This window comes from Notolepis coatsorum, assembly GCF_963971535.1.
Source record: "Notolepis coatsorum genome assembly, chromosome: 2".
Taxonomy (NCBI): domain Eukaryota; kingdom Metazoa; phylum Chordata; class Actinopteri; order Aulopiformes; family Paralepididae; genus Notolepis; species Notolepis coatsorum.
The window spans coordinates 64,644,650-64,669,988 of record NC_140166.1 but is presented as its reverse complement, the minus strand read 5'-3'; the positions used below and the strand labels follow the sequence as shown (position 1 = coordinate 64,669,988).

Genomic DNA, 25,339 nt, shown 5'->3' with positions numbered 1-25,339 from the left:
ATTATAAAGTAGAGGAACTCACAGCTTTGTTTTCTATAGAAACTAGAGGCACTTACAGCTTTGTTTTATACAGAAAGTAGAGGCACTTACAGCTTTGTTTTCTATAGAAAGTAGAGGCACTTACAGCTTTGTTTTCTACAGAAAGTAGAGGCACTTACAGCTTTGTTTTCTATAGAAAGTAGAGGAACTTACAGCTTTGTTTTCTACAGAAAGTAGAGGAAATTACAGCTTTGTTTTCTATAGAAAGTAGAGGAACTTACAGCTTTGTTTTCTATAGAAAGTAGAGGAATTTACAGCTTTGTTTTCTACAGAAAGTAGAGGCACTTACTGCTTTCTGTTCTACATATCGTAGTTGGTCCTCTTCTTTCCTCTGGAAGAAACAGATACACACTCCTGTTCTTCCAGCTCTGCCTGTACGCCCCGAACGATGAATGTACGACTCCACGTCCTGAGAGAGGGGGACGGAGACAGGTAGATAAAAAGACAAGACAGGTTTTATTTTGAGAATGGCTCAACACACCACTACAAAAGACAAAGAGTGTGTCCAGGTTGGATGTCTACCGTCTAGTCTTTCTATGATTTTGCCTAGACCTTCTATGGTTTTGCCTAGACCTTCTATGGTTTTGTATAGTCTTTCTATGATTTTGCCTAGACCTTCTATGGTTTTTCCTAGACCTTCTATGGCTTTGACTAGTCTTTGTATGGTTTTGCCAAGCCTTTGTATGGTTTTGCCTAGACCTTCTATGGTTTTGCCTAGACCTTCTATGGTTTTGTATAGTCTTTCTATGGTTTTGCCTAGTCTTTTGTATATTGTACAGTATTGTAACATTGTTTTATTGTATAGTATTTTACGTTTCTCTTTTATTACTTTTTTATATTTGCTTCCACTAATGCACCTTAAGTTTGAGTCCCACATCGCGTTGTATGCAAATATGATGACAATAAAGTACAATCTAATCTAATCGTTCTATGGTTCTGCCTAGTGTTTCTATGGTTCTGCCTAGTGTTTCTATGGTTCTGCCTAGTGTTTCTATGGTTCTGCCTAGTGTTTCTATGGTTCTGCCTAGTGTTTCTATGGTTTTTGCCTAGTGTTTCTATGGTTTTGCCTAGTGTTTCTATGGTTTTGCCTAGTCTTTGTATGTTAGTTTGCCATGGATCTCGGTAGCCAGGTTGGTCACAGTACCTTGGGTGGAGAGCACTGGATCACCAGGTCCACCTCTGGGATGTCCAGGCCGCGGGAAGCTACGTTGGTGGCCACCAGCACCTCGAAGGCGCCCTTCCTGAACCCCTTCAGTGTCTGCTCTCTCTGCTTCTGTGGGATGTCTCCGTGGAGACACTGGGCACTCTGCAATAAAAGATGATCATTATTATGCAACCGTTGGCTTCAACTAAAGTGTTGTTGAGTGCAGCTGCTAAAGTTTGTGCATCCATCGTGAGGAGTATCAAATGAATGAAAATTGTAAACAAGCCCATGTGCTCTTGTATTTATGGACGTCACTCGAAACTCGAGGCACGAGCCTTCATTCAAATGTAAATTTAACTCCTCTCCACTGCAAGAAGGACAGCGGTGAGACAAAGTCTCAGAACAACATGACTTTATACAAAGTAATGTTACCTTTATAGATACTATAACCGTTAGCTTTTATAGTAAACATGTGCTTAAACATTCAAACTGTGATAATGTATAAAAAAAAAAAATTATAAAAAAGCTTTTTTTGATCCCAGGCGAAATGCTGCGAGCCGAATTCCGGTCGACTTCGCTGTGTGCGGTCACAAATACCGACTGAACTATCCTGGGGCACAGAAAGAACTTATGACGTTCCTCTTAAAAAGGGGAATTTCACCAATTAACCTGGATCATTTTTTTTTTTTTTATCCACTTTTTCTCCCATTTTTCTATATTTTCTCCCATCCCAATTTCGTATCATCCAATTCAACCCTCCCCTGTCACGAACGCTGTTTCTTGCCTCCCACAAGCCGGCTGCAATGTGGACTAAGTCATACATAGCACAAGTCCCCTCCGGTACTTGAGGTAACAGCAGTCGCATCTTTTCACCTGCGCAGCTCGATCTCTCAGTGTCGAGGAGTAACGCGTGGGAGGCTCACGCTGCCCCCGACACTTCCTGATTCTACTGCGCAGGCGCACCAACCGACTTGTAGGAGTCGCTTGTTCACAACGTTCGATCCCCACCCTTCAGTTTCCCTCCCCGTAATACGGCCAATGTGTATTACTGCGGACGACCAGCTAAACTGAAAACAATATGGAGAGCTGGATTCGAACACGCGAACCCAGCGTCTCCACATTGGTGGCGAGTGCCTTGCCCACTACACCACCTAGCCGCCAATTAACCTGGATCCTATTGTTGTGCTGTGGGAAAACGTTCCATGTAATGAGAGCCCCCCCCCCGCCCCCCCTTCTAACTAAATGTGTGTGCGTGAGAGAGAGAGAGTGTGTGCGTACATGTTGAATTGAGGAGTTTGTGGTTAGGTCGTTAACATCCCTCTTGGTCTCACAGAAGACGATGCTCCTGCCGTTGCTGCCGCTGTAGACCTTGACCACGTCACCAATCACTGCTGCTCGCTGAGTCCAGTGGCATGCTATGGCTAGGTGCTGGGTGTGTGTGTGTGTGAGAGAGAGAGAGAGAGAGAGAGAGAGAGAGAGAGAGAGAGAGAGAGAGAGAGAGAGAGAGAGAGAGAGAGAGAGAGAGAGGAGAGAGAGAGAAAGAGAAAGAGGTTAGCACGCTAGCAATCTTGAATCTGCATTGTGCCCTTTTGGTAGGAAATGCATGACGGGTCATGAGAATAGAATCTACATTCTGGATAGGGTCATAAAAAGGGCATCCAAAATGATCAACTGCAAACTCCCCACACTGGACTCCTTACACAAACACCATCACACGTGCAAACTAAATCATCAGTGACCCTCTGCACCCAGCTCACCACCTGTTCCAACGCCTCCCCTCTGGTAGGAGGTTCAGGTCACTGGGCAGTCGAACTGTGAGGTTTAGGGATGCACCGAATGGGAAATTCTTGGCCGAAACAGATACCGAAAATAGAAAACAGTTGGCCGAAAACCGAAAGGCCGAAAATGATCATAGAATAGAATTTCTTTTACCAATGTTGTGGAACATTATGATTATGGAAAAATATATGATTATGGCAAAACTTAACTTAAATAATAAATAATCACTATTATGGGTCCATAAAACATTTATTCAGCACTTCTGAATGCATACAGTACATTAATTCCATCTTTTCTCTGGCTGCCGCAGCGGACATCTGTGCTCTACTGAGCGCACCTTTCTAGTCCCCAGATGATGTGCTCTCTTGACTTTGGCACAGTAGACGCGCGACAGACAGACGGCGTCAATGTGAGAAACACAATCCCCCCCCCCCTCTCGCTCTGAATAATACCGTAATTCCTCTAATAGTAACCGGGTCTCAAATACAAGCCGGGTGTCTATTAATGGCCGGGTGCGGTCTTGAACTAAGCAATTATAAGCCGGCCTCCTAATACAAGCCGGGTTACTAATATACTGAGCTGCATACTGAGCTAGTTACTTGATTTCACTTTGAAAACGTTGAAATGACCAGTGACCACCTGTAATTGCACTGTTTACTATTTCATACAGTACTTGGTTTCAATAAATGAACCCAGTACATTTTACTGGGTTCAAACTGACACAAAATGTTGATTTATTCATTATGATCCGTTTGAAAATTTGAAATATAGGCCTCCCTCTTATACAAGCCTGGTACCCGCTACAGTTGAAACAAATACAAGCCGGGGTTACTATTAGAGGAATTACGGTATGCATATTAGATCACTCAGTGATTAACCGCGACGGGCATATAGTAAATAAGGATATAAAAGCATGTTAAAGACGCATTTATTGGACGTGTTGCGCGCAGAGTTTACATAGAAACAGCGCGACTCCCGACAGCGCGACATCATCACAACAACACGCGTTAGGTTACAGGTTGTTTCTGTTTCGGTGATATATTTTCGGTGAAAAAACTCTTTCGGCCAAAAGCCTAAAGGACATTTTTTGCCATTTTCGGCAGAAAACTTTCGGTGGCCGAAATTTCGGTGCATCCCTAGTGAGGTTCAACCACAGTTTCTTCCCCAAGGCCATACAGCTGCTCAACTCCTCCTAATCTTCACCCCATGCTTGTTATGTTCTCTGTTTTTTTTGTTACGTTGCACCTAGGGATGCTCGATATTGGCTTTTTTACCGATACACCGATATTGTCCAACTCTTAATTTCCGATACCGATATCAACGGATACCGATATATGCAGGGTTTCCCCCGCCAAAAAACGGAATAATTTCTAGGGATGTCCGATATTATCGGCCGATATTGGCATAAAAATGTGATATCGGAAAATATCGGTATCGGTTTAAAAAAAATATATAATAATATTTTACATTTATTTAACATTTATTTACCCAGTCAAGCAAGAACAAATTATTATTTTATTTATTGTCAAAGTATGCATAATGTTGTGTTAATTACACAACAAGAGATATGTAATGTTAATTACCTGAAATTATTCTGTTTTTTGGGGGGGGGGGGGAGAAACCCTGCATATATCGGTATCGGTTGATATCGGTATCGGAAATTAAGAGTTGGACAATATCGGTATATTGGTATCGGTAAAAAAGCCAATATCGAGCATCCCTAATCATTTCAGGTAATTAACATTACATCTCTTGTCGTGTAATTATTAACACAACATTATGCATACTTTGACAATAAATAAAATAATTTGTTCTTACTTGCTTGCCTGGGTAAATAAAAGTATATATTTTTTTTTTTTATAAACATACCGATATTTTCCGATACATTTTTATGCCAATATCGGCCGATAATATCGGACATCCCTAGTCGCACCTGATGTTTGTATTTTTCCATACTGTACTGTTCCGTCGTGTATTTTTTTAAGGTGGTGTATTTCTGTACTGTACTGTTCCGTTGTGTCTTTTATGTGGTGTATTGTCGCAGCTACCAGCTGCACCGTGCATGAAAATTCCACCGGCCTGGCCGTGTGGCAATAACTTGAACTTGAACATAGTCCAACATACATTCATCGATATGGACTTGGAAATATTCGTACCTCCACAGTGGTGGCAGCTCTCGTGTCTTTCGTGCCTATCAGGTCAACGTGCTCATACTCTGCCCTCATGTACTTCTTAGCTACGTTATACACCCAGGAAGGACAGGTGGCCGAGAAGAGCAGCGTCTGAGGGTTCGATTCACCGTCTGGAGGGAGGAAGAGAGAGAGAGAGAATTATTTATCACTTTTACCTCCAGCCCTAAAGTAAGCCATCCTTTCTAAATCTTAAAATCAAAACATAGCGTAGAATGGTTCTCAAGACACATTCTCTAGACGCATACAGCAACTAACTCAAACTAATTCTTACCCAAAACCATCCATTAACATCTGGAGGACAGACCTCGCAGAGTCACCAGTAAAAACATGGATCCCCGCTCACCTTTCTCATAGGAGGCAGCCAGGATTTCCTCAACCTGGTCTGCGAACCCCATGTCCAACATTTGGTCCACTTCATCCAGAACCACGTGTTTCAGCTTGGACAGGTCCAGCTGGTTGTTCTGGAGGTGGTCTTTAATGCGACCGGGAGTCCCCACCAACACGTCTATACCGTTATAGATGGCATCGACTGAAACAAAGGAGACATGGAGGGATTAGGTGCGGCTGGGGGAGATGGCGTGAACCTCCGCACATGTGTTACGCTCCCCCAGTGAAACTCCTCGCAGTCAGGTGAAAAGAAGCGGCTGGCGACTCCACATGTATCGGAGGAGGCATGTGATAGTCTACAGCACACCCTCCTCAGGCCGACAGTAGGGCATTGACCAGGAAGGGAATTGGCATAACGACTAAATTGGGATGGGAGAAAAAGATAAAGCTAATAAAAATAATGATAATCAATAAAAGATATGGCGGGATTAGATATGGGGGGGTGGAGGCACTAACTAAGGCTCAATGAGTAGAATACAGTACATGTTACAATAAGTCATGCATCCTAAAATTATAAAGGATAGCACAAAAAAGTCTGACTTATTTCCATTGTGGTCCTTGTTGGTCTCAGCAGCACATAGTATTTACATTAGGGCTGCCAATAACGACTATTTTGTTATCGATTCATCAGTTGATTATTCTATCGATTAGTCGATTAATATAAACCATTAATTTACAACAATTGATTATATTTGCAATTGAATATTTCAAAATGTTTAATGAGTATCCACATCAATTTTAGCTTTAGATTTATAAAAAAAAAAAAAAAAAAAAAAAAACTACCAGCCAGAGATTTTTACCAGCCATAAATAGCTTTTTAGTATATTTCCATTAATTATTATATGTATTGTGTGTTATCTCTCCACTCCATGCTATGGTAGTGCTTGTGCCAGCACCGGAGATGCAATTAAAATTTATTTATTATATATAGGCTATTATTTAAATCAATATCTTCCTTTTGAATAAAATAGGCTCAGGAATCAGGATTGTTAAAACGAATTAGCCTAATCCATGTAAAAAATAAAAAAAAGAGTAGCCTATAGTAAATGTACCGGTATACACATGCACACAAGAGAGAGGGGGAATAGCTTATAGCAGACTTAATGATTTTACAATATTTATCATCAACTATCCAGTTAGTTTTTATAGTGTAACGCTACTTCAAATCATTGGATGTACAGAGAGAGAGGGAGAGACAGGCCCTTGCGCTTGAATAACATCATGCTAAAAATGACTAGGCATGAAAAACTGCCACGGAGCTCGTTCAGCACCTTCTTGAGATCGCATGTCCAAAAAATCTAAGCAAATTAATAAAGGGAAGATGATTAAACAGGTTTTGTAGATACAGTACTGAATTCTGCCATCCGGACACATGCTATTTGAAATATGATTATAGAATATCAGGCCTATAAATGACCTTAATGTGGCCAAGTCGCACATCTACGGATCGGGCCAAATCTCCCCTTTCCAATGGCAGAGTTCAATCTGGATTTAGTATCACCAGGCGTGCAGCAAAAACCGTGAATGAAATCTACTGTAAGTACAGTTACTTTTTTATAATGTAAATTTCTCTGCCATTTTTCATCCGATTGCAAGGCCGTTTTTTGCTAGACATTCACAGAAAGGTAGAGAAACTAACTGCTTTCTGTTTTATGGCAATAACGTCCAGGTTTGTGGTAGATAATCCAGAAAAATCAAATAAAGCAATACAGAAGTTTATCCACAAATCAGATGATTGACAGGGACTGGCTTGAGCTGGGTCGATCATCAAAATTCGAAAGCCCATCGAAAGCCCTGGGTCTCTTCCTTCAAAAGACTACACTCACTTTTGCCTGCGCCACTTCCTCCTGTCAATATCCGCCGGTTTCCGACTCAATGTCCTGATATTTCTATAATCTTATATTTCACTAATAACAGTTAAACTTATTGGTAAACAAACGTAATGCTGAAAATATACACTTTGACTGCCGTTTTGAGAGGGTTAGGGTCTTTACTCTTGGCTACATTTGGAGAGAAAAAACGCAACATTAATACTTTTTTTTGTATCTACTTTTTCTCCTCCTTTTTTCTGTGATTTTTCTCCCCATCCCAATTTACCTCTCGTGCCAATTCTCCCTCCCCTGTCCTGATCGTTGCTCGCATATGCCCCCCACTGGCCGGTTGTAGGGAGGATAGAAGCCTTGCATCACATGTCCCCTCCGATACATGTGGAGGCAGCCCGTCACAGCTTTTCACCTGCCAGCGCGGACTCTCATTTGGCGAGGAGTAACGTGTGGGAGGCTCACACTGCCCCCCCCCCGCCATTTTCCTGACTTTGCTGTGCAGGCGTCCCCCAACCGACCTGTAGGAGTCGCTGTTCACAACGACCAGACTACCACCCTTCGACTTCCCACCCGCTAACTCTGCCAATTGAGTCAGTATGACGGCCGGCCCAAGCCGGAGACAACGGAAACAGCCAGATTCGAACCCGGTGTCTCTTACGTTGGTGACGAGCGCAATGTCCGCTGCGCCACCCAGCCGTGTCTGTCCGTCTGTGTGTGTTTGTGTGTGTGTGTGTTTATGTGTGTGTGTGTTTATGTGTGTGTGTGTTTATGTGTACTCACGCTGTGGGTTGTAGGAGCTTCCTCCATAGAAGCAGGCGACGGCCAGTTTCCTGGTGACGTCCTTGAAGTCTTTGGCGACCTGGATGGCCAGTTCTCTGGTCGGGGTGAGAACCAACACCTGGAAGAGAAGACACACATCAGCTCTGTCCTCTGTCCCCAGATAATAATAATAATAATAATAATAATAATAATAATAATAATAATATAATAATAATAATAATAATAATAATAATAATAAATTGGATTTATATAGCGCTCTTCATGACACCCCAGTGACCCCAGAGCGCTTACAGAGTCCATTATTCGTTCATACACAGTCATACCGGTGGTGGTAAGGTACAATTGCAGCCAGAGCTGCCCTGAGGCAGACTCACGGAAGCGTGGCGAATAATCAACGCCTACGGCCCCTCCGACCACCACCAACATTCATTCACATGCATACACATTCATACGAGGCAAGTAGGTTAAGTGTCTTGCCCAAGGACACAACGGCAGTGGGATGGACATGGGCTTGAGCGGGATTCGAACCACCAACCATTCGATCATTGGATGACCCGCTCTACCCCTGAGCCACGCCGCCCCAGATACACTGTAGACACACATCAGCTCTGTCCTCTGTCCCCAGATACACTGTAGAGACACATCAGCTCTGTCCTCTGTCCCCAGATACACTGTAGACACACACATCAGCTCTGTCCTCTGTCCCCAGATACACTGTAGAGACACATCAGCTCTGTCCTCTGTCCCCAGATACACTGTAGACACACATCAGCTGTCCTCTGTCCCAAGATACACTGTAGAGACACATCAGCTCTGTCCTCTGTCCCCAGATACACTGTAGACACACATCAGCTCTGTCCTGTCCCCAGATACACTGTAGAGACACACATCAGCTCTGTCCTCTGTCCCCAGATACACTGTAGAGACACACATCAGCTCTGTCCTCTGTCCAGATACACTGTAGAGACACACATCAGCTCTGTCCTCTGTCCCCAGATACACTGTAGAGACACACATCAGCTCTGTCCTCTGTCCAGATACACTGTAGAGACACACATCAGCTCTGTCCTCTGTCCCCAGATACACTGTAGAGACACACATCAGCTCTGTCCTCTGTCCCCAGATACACTGTAGAGACACATCAGCTGTCCTCTGTCCAGATACACTGTAGAGACACACATCAGCTCTGTCCTCTGTCCCCAGATACACTGTAGAGACACATCAGCTGTCCTCTGTCCAGATACACTGTAGAGCCGTGTCAGCACGAGACAGACAAATTACTTGTCCCGCGACCTAGGCTTGGGCGGTATGGCGGTATTACGGTATACCAGGGTATTTAGAAATCCGTCCGTCACCGTCAAAATCACAGATGCGCTTCAGTTTATATTACAGTGAAACAGAGTTTTGAGTGTAGTGCACACACGCGCCAGCAGAGGGCGAGACCAGTCCTCACTAGTGGAGCGAGTGGGTCACAACGGTGTTCACGTTTTACGGTAATGTTGCGACAGTGCTGTGAAAATACCGTAAAGCGTTGTGGTTGTTGTGCACTGGTGGAGCAAGCAAATAATCCGTCTCTTATTATATGTGAACTAAAGAGTACAAGGTTTACACAACAGCCCCCACCCGCCTTTTTATTGTATTTGTACCGTCCTGTACTATCCGCTGTCAGCTGTTTATCTCTCTCTGAGCTTGATTAACTAGCGTTAGCTCACGTTAACTAGCGTTAGCTCTGCGGCTAATCTTAGATTACCCTGAACTAAATCAATGACTAGGTTATAAAGCATTCGAGTCGTTTTCACTGCACATAGAAGTAGCCAAACAACGGGAGCATTTCGGGAGCATATGCCCAAAACCCAGGCAATTTTGAGCCCTTAAGGAATCAAATAGTCTGCCATGGCTAGGCTAGATGCTAACGGTGCAGGCTTCTGACTACCATTCTGAGAGCTGACGATGATTTGTTTACTTGGTAACACGGGTTGCCCCCCCCCCCCCCCCCCGGCTGATGAAAATGAAAGTCATACCGTCATATACCGTACACCGGGGTATTATGTCATAAAGGTATGACGGTGTGAAATAAATGATACCGCCCAAGCCATAAGTATTGTTGAAAAATTCAAATTTTTTCAAAAAACTGGCAAGGTATATTTTTATATTACAAAAACAGGGAGGCAACATTTCCTAGTACAAAGCACATGTCAACAGGCCTATGCTGAAAAGGCTATATAATTATAAGGAAATGTATAACTTTTTTTGCAATAAATATATATATATATTTTTTTACGGTGCTATAGATAACATTCAGCCACTAGATGTCACACTAGAGCACCAGCATGTCATTTATCCAATCAGGTGCATTCTATGTGGGGGAAATGGAAAGTAGGGAGGGGATACATGCACACAACATGTAAACAACAACATTCATTTTGGACACACACACACACACATTTCTTTTATAATAAATCCATTCACCAATAATTATTTGGGGGGGTGAAAGCAATACTTTTATATTTCTAAAAGCACTGTGGATGTATAATTAATATTTTTTGTTTTTTTTTACGTCTGTCTTAGAGGTGAAATAGCCGAGAGCAACGAGGACACAAGGCCCTCAGCTTTGGATGACTCTAAGGTTGATCTTGCACCCTTTCTTGTCCCAAAGGCCAAGGTTGGCAACTGGGGGGTTTGTAGGGTGCGGATAATTAATCTTGTTTTAAAGTATTACCCTACATAGGGCGGCTACGTGGGGTAGTGGGCAAGGCGCTCGCCACGAATGCGGAGACGCTGGGCTCGCCTGTTCTAGCCCAGCGCTCCACATTGCTTTCAGTTTAGCTGGTCGTTCATACTAATACACATTGGCCGTATTAGGGGGTGGGAAACTGATGGGTGGGGATCGGGCGTTGTGGACAGCGACTCCTACAGGTCGGTTGGTGCGCCTGCGCAGTAGAATCAGGAAGTGTCGGGGGCAGCGTGAGCCTCCCATGCGTTACTCCTCGCCACTGAGAGATCGAGCTGCGCAGGTGAAAAGATGCGACTGCTGTTACCTCAAGTACCGGAGGGGACTTGTGCTATGTATGACTTAGTCCACATTGCAGCCGGCTTGTGGGAGGCAAGAAACAGCGTTCGTGACAGGGGAGGGTTGAATTGGATGATACGAAATTGGGATGGGAGAAAATATAGAAAAATGGGAGAAAAAGTGGATAAAAAAAAAAGTATTACCCTACATAACATTTTTATCTATAGCACCTTTAATCAAATTAACTCGATTAATAGTCAGAATGATCAAATCAAATGCAAAAAATTTGCAAAAAGACCACAGGGTCTCAGTCAGTCCCCACCTTAGGGGCGCGCCCTCGGACCCTCTCCACCGGGTCGTTCTGGATCTTCTCTATCAGGGGGACGGCGAAGGAGAAGGTCTTTCCCGTCCCTGTCCGGGCCTGGCCAATCACGTCCTTGCCGTCGTAGACGGAGTTGAACGTCTTCACCTGAATGTCGAAGAGATAGGTGACTCCCCTCGCTGAGAGAGGAAGAGGAGAGGATGTCATTATACCAGATGAAGAGATAGGAGACTCCCCTCGCTGAGAGAGGAAGAGGAGAGGATGACATTATCCCAGATGAAGAGATAGGTGACTCCCCTCGCTGAGAGGAGGAGAGGATGTCATTATACCAGATGAAGAGATAGGAGACTGCCCTCGCTGAGAGAGGAAGAGGAGGATGACATTATCCCAGATGAAGAGATAGGAGACTGCCCTCGCTGAGAGAGGAAGAGGAGAGGATGTCATTATACCAGATGAAGAGATAGGTGACTCCCCTCGCTGAGAGAGGAGGAGAGGATGTCATTATACCAGATGAAGAGATAGGAGACTGCCCTCGCTGAGAGAGGAAGAGGAGGATGACATTATCCCAGATGAAGAGATAGGAGACTGCCCTCGCTGAGAGAGGAGGAGAGGATGTCATTATACCAGATGAAGAGATAGGAGACTGCCCTCGCTGAGAGAGGAAGAGGAGGATGACATTATCCCAGATGAAGAGATAGGAGACTGCCCTCGCTGAGAGGGGAAGAGGAGGATGACATTATCCCAGATGAAGAGATAGGAGACTGCCCTCGCTGAGAGGGGAAGAGGAGGATGACATTATCCCAGATGGAGATAGGAGACTGCCCTCGCTGAGAGAGGAAGAGGAGGATGACATTATCCCAGACGAAGAGATAGGAGACTGCCCTCGCTGAGAGAGGAAGATGACATTATCCCAGATGAAGAGATAGGAGACTGCCCTCGCTGAGAGAGGAAGAGGAGGATGACATTATCCCAGATAAAGAGATAGGAGACTGCCCTCGCTGAGAGAGGAAGAGGAGGATGACATTATCCCAGATGAAGAGATAGGAGACTGCCCTCGCTGAGAGGAAGAGGATGACATTATCCCAGATGAAGAGATAGGAGACTGCCCTCGCTGAGAGAGGAAGGAGGATGACATTATCCCAGATGAAGAGATAGGAGACTGCCCTCGCTGAGAGAGGAAGAGGAGGATGACATTATCCCAGATGAAGAGATAGGAGACTGCCCTCGCTGAGAGAGGAAGAGGAGGATGACATTATCCCAGATGAAGAGATAGGAGACTGCCCTCGCTGAGAGAGGAAGACATTATCCCAGATGAAGAGATAGGAGACTGCCCTCGCTGAGAGAAGAAGAGGATGACATTATCCCAGATGAAGAGATAGGAGACTCCCCTCGCTGAGAGAGGAAGAGGATGACATTATCCCAGATGAAGAGATAGGAGACTGCCCTCGCTGAGAGAGGAAGAGGAGGATGACATTATCCCAGATGAAGAGATAGGAGACTGCCCTCGCTGAGAGAGGAAGAGGATGACATTATCCCAGATGAAGAGATAGGAGACTGCCCTCGCTGAGAGAAGAAGAGGAGGATGACATTATCCCAGATGAAGAGATAGGAGACTGCCCTCGCTGAGAGAGGAAGAGGAGGATGACATTATCCCAGACGCGTGTATGCTTTCCGCAACGCAGTTGTGTTTCCGCGTTCCCGTTTTGCGCTCCGATTGGCCGAGCGCGCGCATGAGCCGCAACGCGCTCCTCAGAGGCAGGAATACTCAGCTCCGCTTAACGCAATTTATAATAATAATAATGCAGGACCTCTTTAGGGTCTTTATTCGGCATGCAACTAACTGGACATGCAATTGGAGCGGCACAAATGGCACAAATTATACAAATGGAAGTATTGATTTCGCCGTAACGAATCATTAAAAAAAATATACCGTTAACTGGAATATGTTGTTTCTTTACACATATGTTGGATTATGTAATTGGTTTGTCATGACACGAATTAACCGGTGGCTACCGGTGGCTACAACAACACACAGTAACTACATGCATCATTGTTTACAATGAACGGTGGGGCTAATCGAAAGGACTGGACACGGACAAGTTAAACAGCAATCAATTAATTTAATATAACAGTCCGGTTCTGTGTTTGTTTGTGTCTGTAGATTGTTGGTGAACAACTAACTTTAGGTTAGTTTAACTTGTCCGTGTCCAGTCCTTTCGATTAGCCCCACCGTTCATTGTAAACAATGATGCATGTAGTACTGTGTGTTGTTGTAGCCACCGGTTAATTCGCGATTTTTTATTAGTTTGTCATGACAAACCAATTACATAATCCAACATATGTGTAAAGAAACAACATATTCCAGTTAACGCCACGGTATATTTTTTTTAATGATTCGTTACGGCGAAATCAATACTTCCATTTGTATAAATTGCGTTAAGCGGAGCTGAGTATTCCTGCCTGGCTGAAGGGCTTGTCGCGGCTCATGCGCGCGCTCGGCCAATCAGAGCACAAAACGGGAACGCGGAAACACAACTGCGTTGCGGAAAGCATACAAGCATCCCAGACGGGAAATGGTCTCGTCCTCCAAAGTGGCTGATGTGTAGCCGTCCAGGGGCCCAATCTGCTCATTTCACATTCCAATACATTCTACCACACAGCTTATAGAAACGTGATTTATTAATGACCATTTCTGAAACAAAACAAAAAACTGAAACGGCGAATTGCCGGTCCACGGAGGTCTGGAGAATGTACTGGTGATTAAGAACTAATATACCTTTCAGCAGCTGGATAGTGTTGGCAGAGATTCTGAAGTTGGAAAAGGCTCCTACTTTCTGCACCGATGTCTCCTGTAACAGACACCACAGACACACATTACTGTAACAGACACACATGACTGTAACAGACACCACAGACACACATTACTGTAACAGACCCACATGACTGTAACAGACACCAGACACACATTACTGTAACAGACACCACAGACACACATTACTGTAACAGACCCACATTACTGTAACAGACACCAGACACACATTACTGTAACAGACCCACATTACTGTAACAGACACCACAGACACACATTACTGTAACAGACCCACATTACTGTAACAGACACCACAGACACACATTACTGTAACAGACCCACATTACTGTAACAGACACCACAGACACACATTACTGTAACAGACCCACATTACTGTAACAGACACTACTGCAACAGACACCACAGACACATTACTGTAACAGACCCACAGACACACATTACTGTAACAGACACACATTACTGTAACAGACACCACAGACGCATTACTGTAACAGACCCACATTACTGTAACAGACACACATTACTGTAACAGACACACACACACATTACTGTAACAGACACACATTACTGTAACAGACACCACAGACACACATTACTGTAACAGACACACATTACTGTAACAGATAATCCCTTTATTATTTACTTCATCAATTTATCACCCATCGACTGGTCTCCGTTATGGACTCTCAAAGGAAGTGGAATCCCCTCAATAAAGTTCTCCCTTTAAAAAAAGGGCCTCACCGTTTCTTTCTCAACGTCACTGGCCGAGTCATCGCTGGACTGGGCCGGGGTTTGGCTTGGGGTCTGGGCCGGGGTTTGTCTTGGGGTGGCCAGAGGGGTGTTTGGGATGGAATGTCCGTTAGTGAGAGGAGACGCTCCGTTTTCCTCCTCCGACGACTTATTTTTCTTTTTCTTTTTCTTTTTCTGAAACCGCCCCAAAAGAACAGGGAGGAGAGGTTCATCGACGACAGTCACATCACCACCATCTCCAGCAGGACTGTATTTTCACTCAGTACTAACAGTCACATCAGGACCATCTACAGTAGGGCTGTATTCTGCTAACAGTCACGTCAGGACCATCTACAGTAGGGCTGTATTCTGCTAACAGTCACGTCAGGACCATCTACAGTAGGGCTGTATTCTGCTAACAGTCACGTCAGGACCATCTACAGTAGGGCTGTATTCTGCTAACAGTCACGTCAGGACCATCTACAGTAGGGCTGTATTCTGCTAACAGTCACGTCAGGACCATCTACAGTAGGGCTGTATTCTGCTAACAGTCACGTCAGGACCATCTACAGCAGCGTTTCCGTTAGCCGGTAATTACCGGTATTTGACCGGCAAAATCTGTTGAAGTCCGACATATTTAATCTCTCCGGTCTTAATGTCCGGTGAAAATAATTCCCTGAGTCTAAGCACAATTTGATTATTTGAATTGTATTAAAATAGGCTAAAATTAAATAGCCTATGCGATGAACGAAACAATCATTACATGATTTGTTTCATCGTTGCTTCTAATAATGACAACGACGTTGTCAGCGAGAGCTTAGTGCTGGGTGTGCGAACTTTTGTGAAGCTGCAGAGCCGGAGCAACAGCAGCACAATGCAGTATTCCAGCAGTACTCCAATTCAGCCATTTTCAATTCAATGTTGGGTGGGAGGCGCTGTTGTGCGGTTCCCAGAAAAGAGCCAATAACAGCTGAATCTGCTGCTCTGCAGCGCCATACTCTCGCAAATAAGTCATTGGGAGGTGGAGAGAGAGAGTCGTCACGCAGACCCACGATAATGTTGCCGTCTCTCTCTGCCAAATTTCTCAGTTCTTCGCTTGATATAATTAATACAAATGTCCAATATAACGGAATTCGTTAGCTCATAAAAATGTGATTATAACAGACTGTTGTTTATTAATGTCGGGCGACTGCCCACAGACACCTATTTGATTTAAAGTCGGCAGCAGCACGAGTCTCGGGACTTATTTTATTTGGAATATAATGACTTTATACGCAAAAGTAGCCTAGTTTTAAGTAAAAATATTATAAATCTACATGCCTTGATGATGTCATTCTTTTGTTTTGTTGTCATTCTTTTGCCTATCAATTGTTTTTAAGCTCAATAAACTCTGACCGGAATGTCTCTCATTTGACCGGTAGATTGAAATCTACCGGACACTGAGGCCGGCAACAATTTTTTCTAACGGAAACCCTGATCTACAGTAGGGCTGTATTCTGCTAACAGTCACATCAGGACCATCTACAGTAGGGCTGTATTCTGCTAACAGTCACATCAGGACCATCTACAGTAGGGCTGTATTCTGCTAACAGTCACATCGGGACCATCTACAGTAGGGCTGTATTCTGCTAACAGTCACGTCAGCACCAGCGTTTCCGTTAGCCGGTAATTACCGGTATTTGTCCGGCAAAATCTCTTGAAGTCCGACATATTTAATTTCTCCGGTCTTAATGTCCGGTGAAAATAATTCCCTGAGTCTAAGCACAATTTGATTATTTGAATTGTATTAAAATAGGCTAAAATTAAATAGCCTATGCGATGAACGAAACGATCATTACATTTGTTTCCTCGTTGCTTCTAATAATGACAACGACGTTGTCAGCGAGAGCTTTAAAAACGTAGGTCTCGGTTCGCTTCATCGGACCAAACGCGAACCAAATATAGGAAGTGATTATTATTACCACTGCTCGCAGCACTCACTGCAAAACAAGCACACTGCATCTAATCTCTCTATCTATCTATCTATCTATCTATCTATCTCTCTCTCTCTCTCTCTCTCTCTCTCTATGTCTGTGCATCTTGGGAAGAAGGAAGAAAAAACGCGGCTTATTATTATTACCGAGGCGCGCGGCTTATTATATTATTAAAACGGCTACTTGTGGGCACTCATAAAAACACCGTGGTCTACAAGTTGTTTAGCGAGAGGATGGTGGTAATAATGTGCTTCAATAGAACAATGGATCAATGCCATGTCAAAACTCGGCTCCGCTGATCTGGGCTCCGCAGTACACACACAGACACACACACACGCGCGCGCGCACACACAGGATCGCAGCCACACACACATTTCCACTGTCCAATAGACAAGCGCCCTTTTCGACCGCGTGACATTGAGGTGGAGAGAGTAGTCACGCAAACCACGATAATGTTGCCGTGTCTCTGCTTTCTCAGTTCTTCGCTTGATATAATTAATACAAATGTCCAATATAACGGAATTCGTTAGCTCATAAAAATGTGATTATAACAGACTGCTGTTAGGGTCGGACCGACTGCCACATACGCGGTCTATTTTATTTCAAGTCAGCAGCAGCACGGAGACGGAGTATCGAGGGACTTATTTTATTTGGAATATATTAATGACTGTATACGCAAAAGTAGCCTAGTTTTAAGTAATAATATTATAAATCTACATGCCTTGAGGATGACATGAGCCTGCCTATCAATTGTTTTAAAGCTCAATAAACTATGACCGGAATTAATCTCATTTGTCCGGTAGTTGAAATCTTGCAGGTCACGGAGACCGGCAACAATTTTTTCTAACGGAAACCCTGGTCAGCACCATCTACAGTAGGGCTGTATTCTGCTAACAGTCACATCGGGTCCATCTACAGTAGGGCTGTATTCTGCTAACAGTCACGTCAGCACCATCTACAGCAGGGCTGTACGTTAACTTTTTTTGCACATAGCACTGGTGCTACAGAGGTTGATAGTTTTGTAGCACAGGCCAAAATCTTGTAGCACAAGTATAAAACGTGTTATATTTGTAACAGTCACAAATGTGCCTATTGTATTTGTGTTATTTAGTTGCAGTGCCATTTTTGGCTGTCATTTAGTATATCGCCATGTGTTATTATTACTATAATAGTAATACTCTCATATGCTATTTTCAATTAATATCATAAACAACATAAGGAATATTAGCATAATTTTGAGTGGACTGAAGGAATGAGTCAGCGTTAATAGTTTTAAATGCAAATAATTTATTGAAACATAGAAGTGGGGTCGGTTGGGACACACACACAATGGGGGACCCTGATGTAAACAAGACAAACGTCTTTCTCTGGTCTGCATCCCCTTAACAATTGTGTGTATTGAGCCGTACTGTACTGTACCCATTCTGCAATCTGTTAAATAAAGTTTACATTCATTCATTCACACACACTGTTTCAACTCACCACCCCCGCATCATATTGTAGTCTAGTCTTCAAACTTCCACTCCTCTCGAAATTTTTTATATTTGAATATCAACATTATCTGTCGATCCTCAGTTTACTATAATATACTCCTGTCCTGAGTCCTGACTAGTGACTTCATCGTCTTTCCAAACGCACGCACGCACACACACACACAGGGAAGGGGAGAGAGTGCCCCCCATTTCCCTTTCCACACTGTGTCTGCTGGCTCTGCCTGATCAGGATTAGCTTGTTAGCTTGCTAACGTTGTAGTGATTGTAATGGTACATAAACGTTAATTTCGGGCGATGTGCGCATAAAGGAATGGCGACGGTGCAAAGCATGTAGATGCATTTGACCCGTTGCGAGAAAAAAAAAAAACACCGGACTTATTTCGGGACGTGTAGGCGCACTGCTGTGTGCGCACCAACACGCTGCTCTGCTTGCAAGCACGGATAGGGCGGATATGACTCGTCGAGTTGTCACGGAGTTTTTTCAAAATAAGAGTATCATATGCACCTGAATGTTGCTAGCTGTCGATCCTAGTTATTATAGCTGGAGCTGCGCGTGGGCAGAAATGAGACCCGCTACAGGATTTTCAAAATAAGAGTATCTATATGAACCGAATCCCTATCGCACCAGTGCTAGTGAAGTAAATCCATCCATCGCACAGACAGCTGTTGCTGTAGCACGTGCGAGATATATGTCGCACTGTACACCCCTGATCTACAGTAGGGCTGTATTCTGCTAACAGTCACATCAGGACCATCTACAGTAGGGCTGTATTCTGCTAACAGTCACGTCAGCACCATCTACAGTAGGGCTGTATTCTGCTAACAGTCACGTCAGGACCATCTACAGTAGGGCTGTATTCTGCTAACAGTCACGTCAGGACCATCTACAGTAGGGCTGTATTCTGCTAACAGTCACGTCAGGACCATCTACAGTAGGGCTGTATTCTGCTAACAGTCACATCAGGACTAGGGCTGTCACGATTCATTGCCCAGGTCGACGTCGTCGGCGATGACATTTCGTCGATTTGCGTAGTCGTCATGATAGACCAGGGGTGGGCAATTATTTTTCCCGGGGGGCCGAATGAGCAACTGAAAATATGTTGGGGGGCCGGGCCAAAATTCCAAACTCAATTATGCATAATATACATTTTATTTCTATATAAAAAGCAGTAAATGGCATTGTTTTGACCCCTGGTAAGAGTGTATGTTATTATTTGGCAATTAAAAGGTGGGGTTATAGCTTTCAAAAATATCATTTATTCAAATAGAATTTATTTCCAAAATGATAAACAAAATGTGAAACATTAATAAAAAGGGAATTTTGAGTTTCATATACTATTGAAACAAGGATTTTCTTAGCTTTCTAAAGACATCACATCATCTTATAGCAAAAATAAACAAGACATGTCACTGAACTGTGTAAAGAAAAGTGTCCCAGTTTTGTAGCCTTTTTTACTTTACATGCCTATATTAAACATTTTATGTTTTCAGAACTGTGCAAAAAAAAGAAAAAAAAAGATCAAGTGTCCCATTTCACTTGTTATATTTCCACATTTTAGTGTTCTTCAGTTCTTTTTTTTCATTCAGTGTGAGAAATCCAGTCTCTGTTGAGCTTTAACAAGTCCATCAAAGTCAGGTTGCATGTCTGAGGTGGAGATGCGAAGCACAGCTGCCAGATGTTCATCAGTGAGAGAGGATCTGTACCTGGACTTGGTAAACGTCATGACTGAGAATGTCTGTTCACATATGTAGGTGGATCCAAAGAGAACCAACATCTTCTGAGCATGTCTCCTAAGCGTATACTGTGCGTGTGAACGTTGACATGAAGAAAAAAAAGTTAAAAAAAAAAAACAAAAAAAAATATTAAAAAAATATATTTTTTTTTATTTTTTTTTATTATCATGTAATCTTTCGCGGGCCGGTCAGAATCATCCCGCGGGCCGGATCCGGCCCGCGGGCCGTACAATGCCCAGGTCTGTGATAGACGCATGGTATTGTTAATTATATGTAGAGATGTTCCGATACCATTTTTCCCTTTCCGATCCGATTCCGATACCTAAGCTTTGGGTATCGGCCGATACCGATATTTATCCGATACCAGTGCATAAAAAAAAAAATTAAAAAAAAAATTATATAAATTATACCCTTTTTTTTTTTTTTTTTTTTTAGATACTGTTATACTGTTTTTTAGTAATAACTAGAACGTATGGTATTTATTCAACAACAGGTGATTGTATAGATTTGTATTAGTATCATTAATCAATGAGTATGGGCTGCAGCACTGCAGATATACCCTACTCCAATGATCCACACGGACATTAAACGGTGTTGCACTCGCTACTCAGTGGCTCTGCAGATATACCCTATTCAGTCTGTAAGCTAGTGGCAGATAGAACGTTCATGTTGTGGTTTTTGATGCAAAATAAATATTCAACATTCTCTTTTGAAACTCCGCCTCAGACTCTTATCCTTTGGCACTTGCTGTACTTTGCTTGCAGGTCTGCAGCCATTATTGCTGGATTATGTGAATAGCACCAACTTTAGACACGGTAACGTTATCAAGCTAAGCTAACTGACCTAGCTCGCCTTCCCGCAGTGACATTAAGATAACGTTAGTAATAGTCAGCTAACGCTAGTCCGTAGCTACTTAACTTAAATACAATTCACCGTGGGTGCATTATTGTTGATAGACGGTCACGGACAGTGTTAGGTCCTGGAGAAAGGACAGGCGATCATCTGATTTGATGTAACGTTAAAAGCGGATGTTGTTCCAACTAGCTATCTTTCCAGCTAATGCTATCATAACACCAGCCAAACACATCCCGATTCCCGTCCGAGCTCCCCGTCACACCGCACTGTCGGGGACAATGGAATTTAAGAAAGTGTATCTGCTGTTAAAATGACACAGCATCACACTTTAAAACATGTACATTTTATAATCCTCACTCTCCGCAGGACTCGGCAGGAGATAAATTACATCATGGGATCGGAGGCTAGAATTTACGTGTACTCGCCGATACCGATACTAGCATTTTAGGCAGTATCGGCGGCATTTCCGATACCGGTATCGGAACAACTCTAATTATATGTGCTTTTTGCTGTGGAAATGACTAGAACAGAATAGACTAGAGCACAACAGACTAGAACAGAATGTACTAGAATACAGAATATACTAGAATAGAACAGAGTAGAATAGACTACAATAAAACAGCATGATCAGACCTCATCTACAGGGTACCAACCTCTCCGGTTTCCTCTATGTCTGGCTCCGCCGCTTCAATGGAATGAGTTTTCTTGCTCTTCTTTACTGGCGTTTCAACGACAGCGTTGCCATTCATATCTGTCACTCCGTTACCGTGGCCGTTAGCTTGGTCCGCCGCTGCTAGCTTGTCTTTCTTCTTCTTCTTTGGTGTCGGAGGCTCGCAGGCTGGCTCCTCCTCTACCTGGTCCCACAGCTGCTGCTGCTTCTTCAGTTTCTTGGCCGCCTTCTTGATTTGCTGCAGAAGAGAATGCAAAAAGGCACGTAAGAGTCTAGCTGTCCCGTGTCCTTTAGCCATACGGCCCGGCCCATCGCTGGGTGCTCGTTCCTTTGACGTATATGGCTTTAGGACGCGTGAATATTAAAGGCAACCAACTTGTGTTCAGCTTTTCGTTCAGCGTTTCTCTGATTGGCCACACGGCCAATCAATCAATCCACTAGCACACGCCCTTGCGGCAAGAGAGACGCGGCAGGCAGAAGCGCTGGTCGAACCAGCGGTGTTCTGTTGTGTGACTGTACTACAGCGGTGTTCTGTTGTGTGACTGTACTAAACTCTTCCACCACATGACCGACATTTGACATACAGTACACCAGACACCTCCTATCCATGTTGGGATTATGTTTGGTCATGACAAAACAATAAAAATCGCTACTGTTAGTAAGCTGCCACCACCCACTTCAATGACAGAGCTCTCATATTTGCGAATGCATAAACTATATCTTAAATTATGGCGATGTGTCTAATATGGCTGTCGCGAAGTCATTGATAAGCGACAGCCATATTAGACACATAGCCATAATTTAAGATATAGTTTATGCATTCGCAAAATATGAGAGCGCTTGTCATTGAAGGGCTTCGTTCTACAACGGAGCACGGTCGCTGCTGCTGGAGCTGGACCGAGTAGAGCCGGCGGCGGTGCATGGAAGCCGGGGACAAACCACCGCATCGCCCCGCTGACGTTAAAAACGCGAAATAACGTTACAGCTTACAGTTCCACACTGATGTACAGTGACACCCAGAGTTTCTAGTTACAGTAGTGACGCGCGAATCGAGATAGTCCTAACACTGTAACAGTGTTTATTATTAAGAGTCAGATAGTCCTAACAGTGTTTATAGTCCTAACAGTGTTTATTAGTAAGAGTCAGATAGTCCTAACAGTGTTTATTATTAAGAGTCAGATAGTCGTAACAGTGTTTATTATTAAGAGTCCTAACAGTGTTTATTATTAATTAACGTCATAAACGAACTACCAGATGTATTTTCTAGTTCAGCGCATTTCATAACTGTATGGGCTTTGTTTATACATGTACAGTGACGAGTGAATCTACCGTTGGTTGTTAAAAACGCGAAACATAATAATCAGTCAGCAGCGCTCCACTGCTACCGCAGCCCAACACAAGTGCGTTGGAACAGCAGCCCAACGGTACACAAGTTGGTTGCCCGCGCTGCCGCGCTTGCTCCTTGGATTTCATTTGGGACGTGGGACGGCTGCGCTTGCCTGCGCGTGGGGGCGCGGCCAATCAGAGAAAAGCCGAACACAAGTTGGTTGCCTTCAATATTCACGCCTTTAGGACATTCATTTGACGAGGCACTAGTGTTCCTTTTCCACTAGTTACGTAGGAGGTGAACTTGGGAGAGTTAGGGATTCCTTTTTTAGTCTTGCAGACAGACATTAAGGTAGGCATGTAAATCCTACACTTGCCCGCCCGCCCGGCATAGCAATAGCATAAGAAAGAACGAGAAGAGCAAAACCAAAATACAAGCCCTGTACCAATTGGTGGGGGGTTGCTTGAGCTGTGGAACCTCTCACTATGTGACAAATGGTCCCGACTGGAAGGATGAGACATTTCTTAAGTTGTGCTTCAGAAGGAAACTGTCCTTCTGTAAACTGTAAGTTACATTGTTAATTTAGTTTGTATTTACTTTTCTAGTTTAAGTTAATTCAATTAAAGAAATTGTAACTACAATGTATCTACAATTACATTTTAAACATGGTTTGTTTTTCAACCATATCTGTTGACATTACAATATAGTTTCTTTATTGAAGGCTACATCCTGCTACCTTTTTCAGCTTCTCTATTTCAATGCAATATTTACAAAAACTAAACTAAAACTAGTAATTTCCTATACAAACATGTGTCCTACCATTTATGCATAATAATCATTCTAATCATAAATGAATGCTGGTCGCAGGTGTTCTGTGCACACGCAAGGGAACATTTATGCGCATGACGTCATTAAAACACAGTACAACCACTTATGAAATCACCGCTGCACCACTGCTCGTGCTACTTCCTATGCATTGTGTTTGAAATACAGCTATTTGCATGTTTCATCTGTGGCTTTATCATATATATTCCCTCAATTAATTTGCATTGTTTGTGGATAGTTTTTTTTTTATGTGAATTGATTGGTGATGCAAAGTCATCCATACGAAGTTGCAAAGGGGAGAGAGAGAGAGAGAGAGAGAGAGAGAGAGAGAGAGAGAGAGAGAGAGAGAGAGGGAGAAAGAGGGAGAAAAAGATTAAAAAGGTAAAGTGCCAGACAGCACAGGAAAAGCACACCCAAAGATCATGTTGCATAATGGTAGCAGCACCCTCTGATTGTGCCCCTCCGAAATGTAAACTTGCATGACGACCGTGGGCCTACATTGTTGTTTGTTTTGTCAGCTGGCTTCTAGCTAACGGGTTATTACAGCCATAGATATCTAAGCTTTTTTCTCGGCCCTCGCAGTTACGTCAGCGGTGCACCGGCGGGCGCACAGAGATGACGCGGCTCTCAGATCAGTTCGGCAGCACGTGGGCTTTACAGTCGCTGCCATGTGATGGAGGATGCTAGGCTAACCCGGTGTAGCACTAGTCTATTACTAGTATCATCAACAGCGGAGTAGATAGATTAGGACAGCAACTGCAACATAACAGCATTTAATGCTAAAGCCGTGACTAAAATAGTCCGCTCGAAATAAAAGCAGACACACAAGAGATAACATATTATTATCGTTAGCTAGTTAGCCATCGATCTTTACTGTAGCATCCACCACGCCAAACATGGAGACGGGGCCGGGGCGGCTATTTAATAAACTGATTTATCCACCGAGACGTTACTTTTTCTACTCACTTTTGCGATCGCGGCCTCCGCGTCGGTGGTAACGACATCCCCCGTGTCCATGTTTTCGGTTTCAGACGTGATCTTTGAGGGCATTTCTCTCTCTTGATGGTTTCCTTCACGCGGACACAAGCTGACCCAACGGCACGCGCTGACAGAAAGGACCGCCGCGTGGCGCCGTGACGTCACGAGACCCAGAGCTGCGCGTAGAAATAGAGTTGACTAGATCGGCAACACAGTCTTGATTGATTGATTGATTGATTGATTGAAAACTTTATTACCAGATTGCAGAATGGGTACAGTACGGCTCAATACACACAATTGTTAAGGGGATGCAGACCAGAGAAAGACTTTCGTCTTTGCAAACTGGCCCCTGTAAATGTCCGAACACAACCCCCTGAGCCCCCTCCAATGTACAGTAAATTACCAAGTATGGTCTTGTCAATAATCCAATGTACAGTGTTGTTTGTACA

At 43.7% G+C, this 25,339-nt stretch overlaps 1 protein-coding gene across 1 annotated transcript in view; it reads right to left on the bottom strand.

Moving 5' to 3' along the window:
- The window catches only part of ddx21 (DEAD (Asp-Glu-Ala-Asp) box helicase 21), a 39,594-nt gene extending 14,578 nt beyond the window's left edge, over positions 1 to 25,016 (bottom strand). Inside the window, exons 1-11 of the mRNA XM_084308933.1 lie at positions 24,879 to 25,016; positions 21,744 to 21,998; positions 15,048 to 15,230; positions 14,253 to 14,325; positions 11,477 to 11,655; positions 8,145 to 8,262; positions 5,498 to 5,683; positions 5,119 to 5,264; positions 2,462 to 2,611; positions 1,184 to 1,345; positions 329 to 448 (exon numbers count right to left, since the gene is read on the bottom strand). Coding sequence (XP_084165059.1) covers positions 329 to 448; positions 1,184 to 1,345; positions 2,462 to 2,611; positions 5,119 to 5,264; positions 5,498 to 5,683; positions 8,145 to 8,262; positions 11,477 to 11,655; positions 14,253 to 14,325; positions 15,048 to 15,230; positions 21,744 to 21,998; positions 24,879 to 24,962 — 1,656 coding nt within the window. The 5' untranslated portion in view covers positions 24,963 to 25,016. The remainder of the gene's footprint in view (positions 1 to 328; positions 449 to 1,183; positions 1,346 to 2,461; positions 2,612 to 5,118; positions 5,265 to 5,497; positions 5,684 to 8,144; positions 8,263 to 11,476; positions 11,656 to 14,252; positions 14,326 to 15,047; positions 15,231 to 21,743; positions 21,999 to 24,878) is intronic.
- Between the last annotated feature and the right edge of the window lie 323 nt (positions 25,017 to 25,339).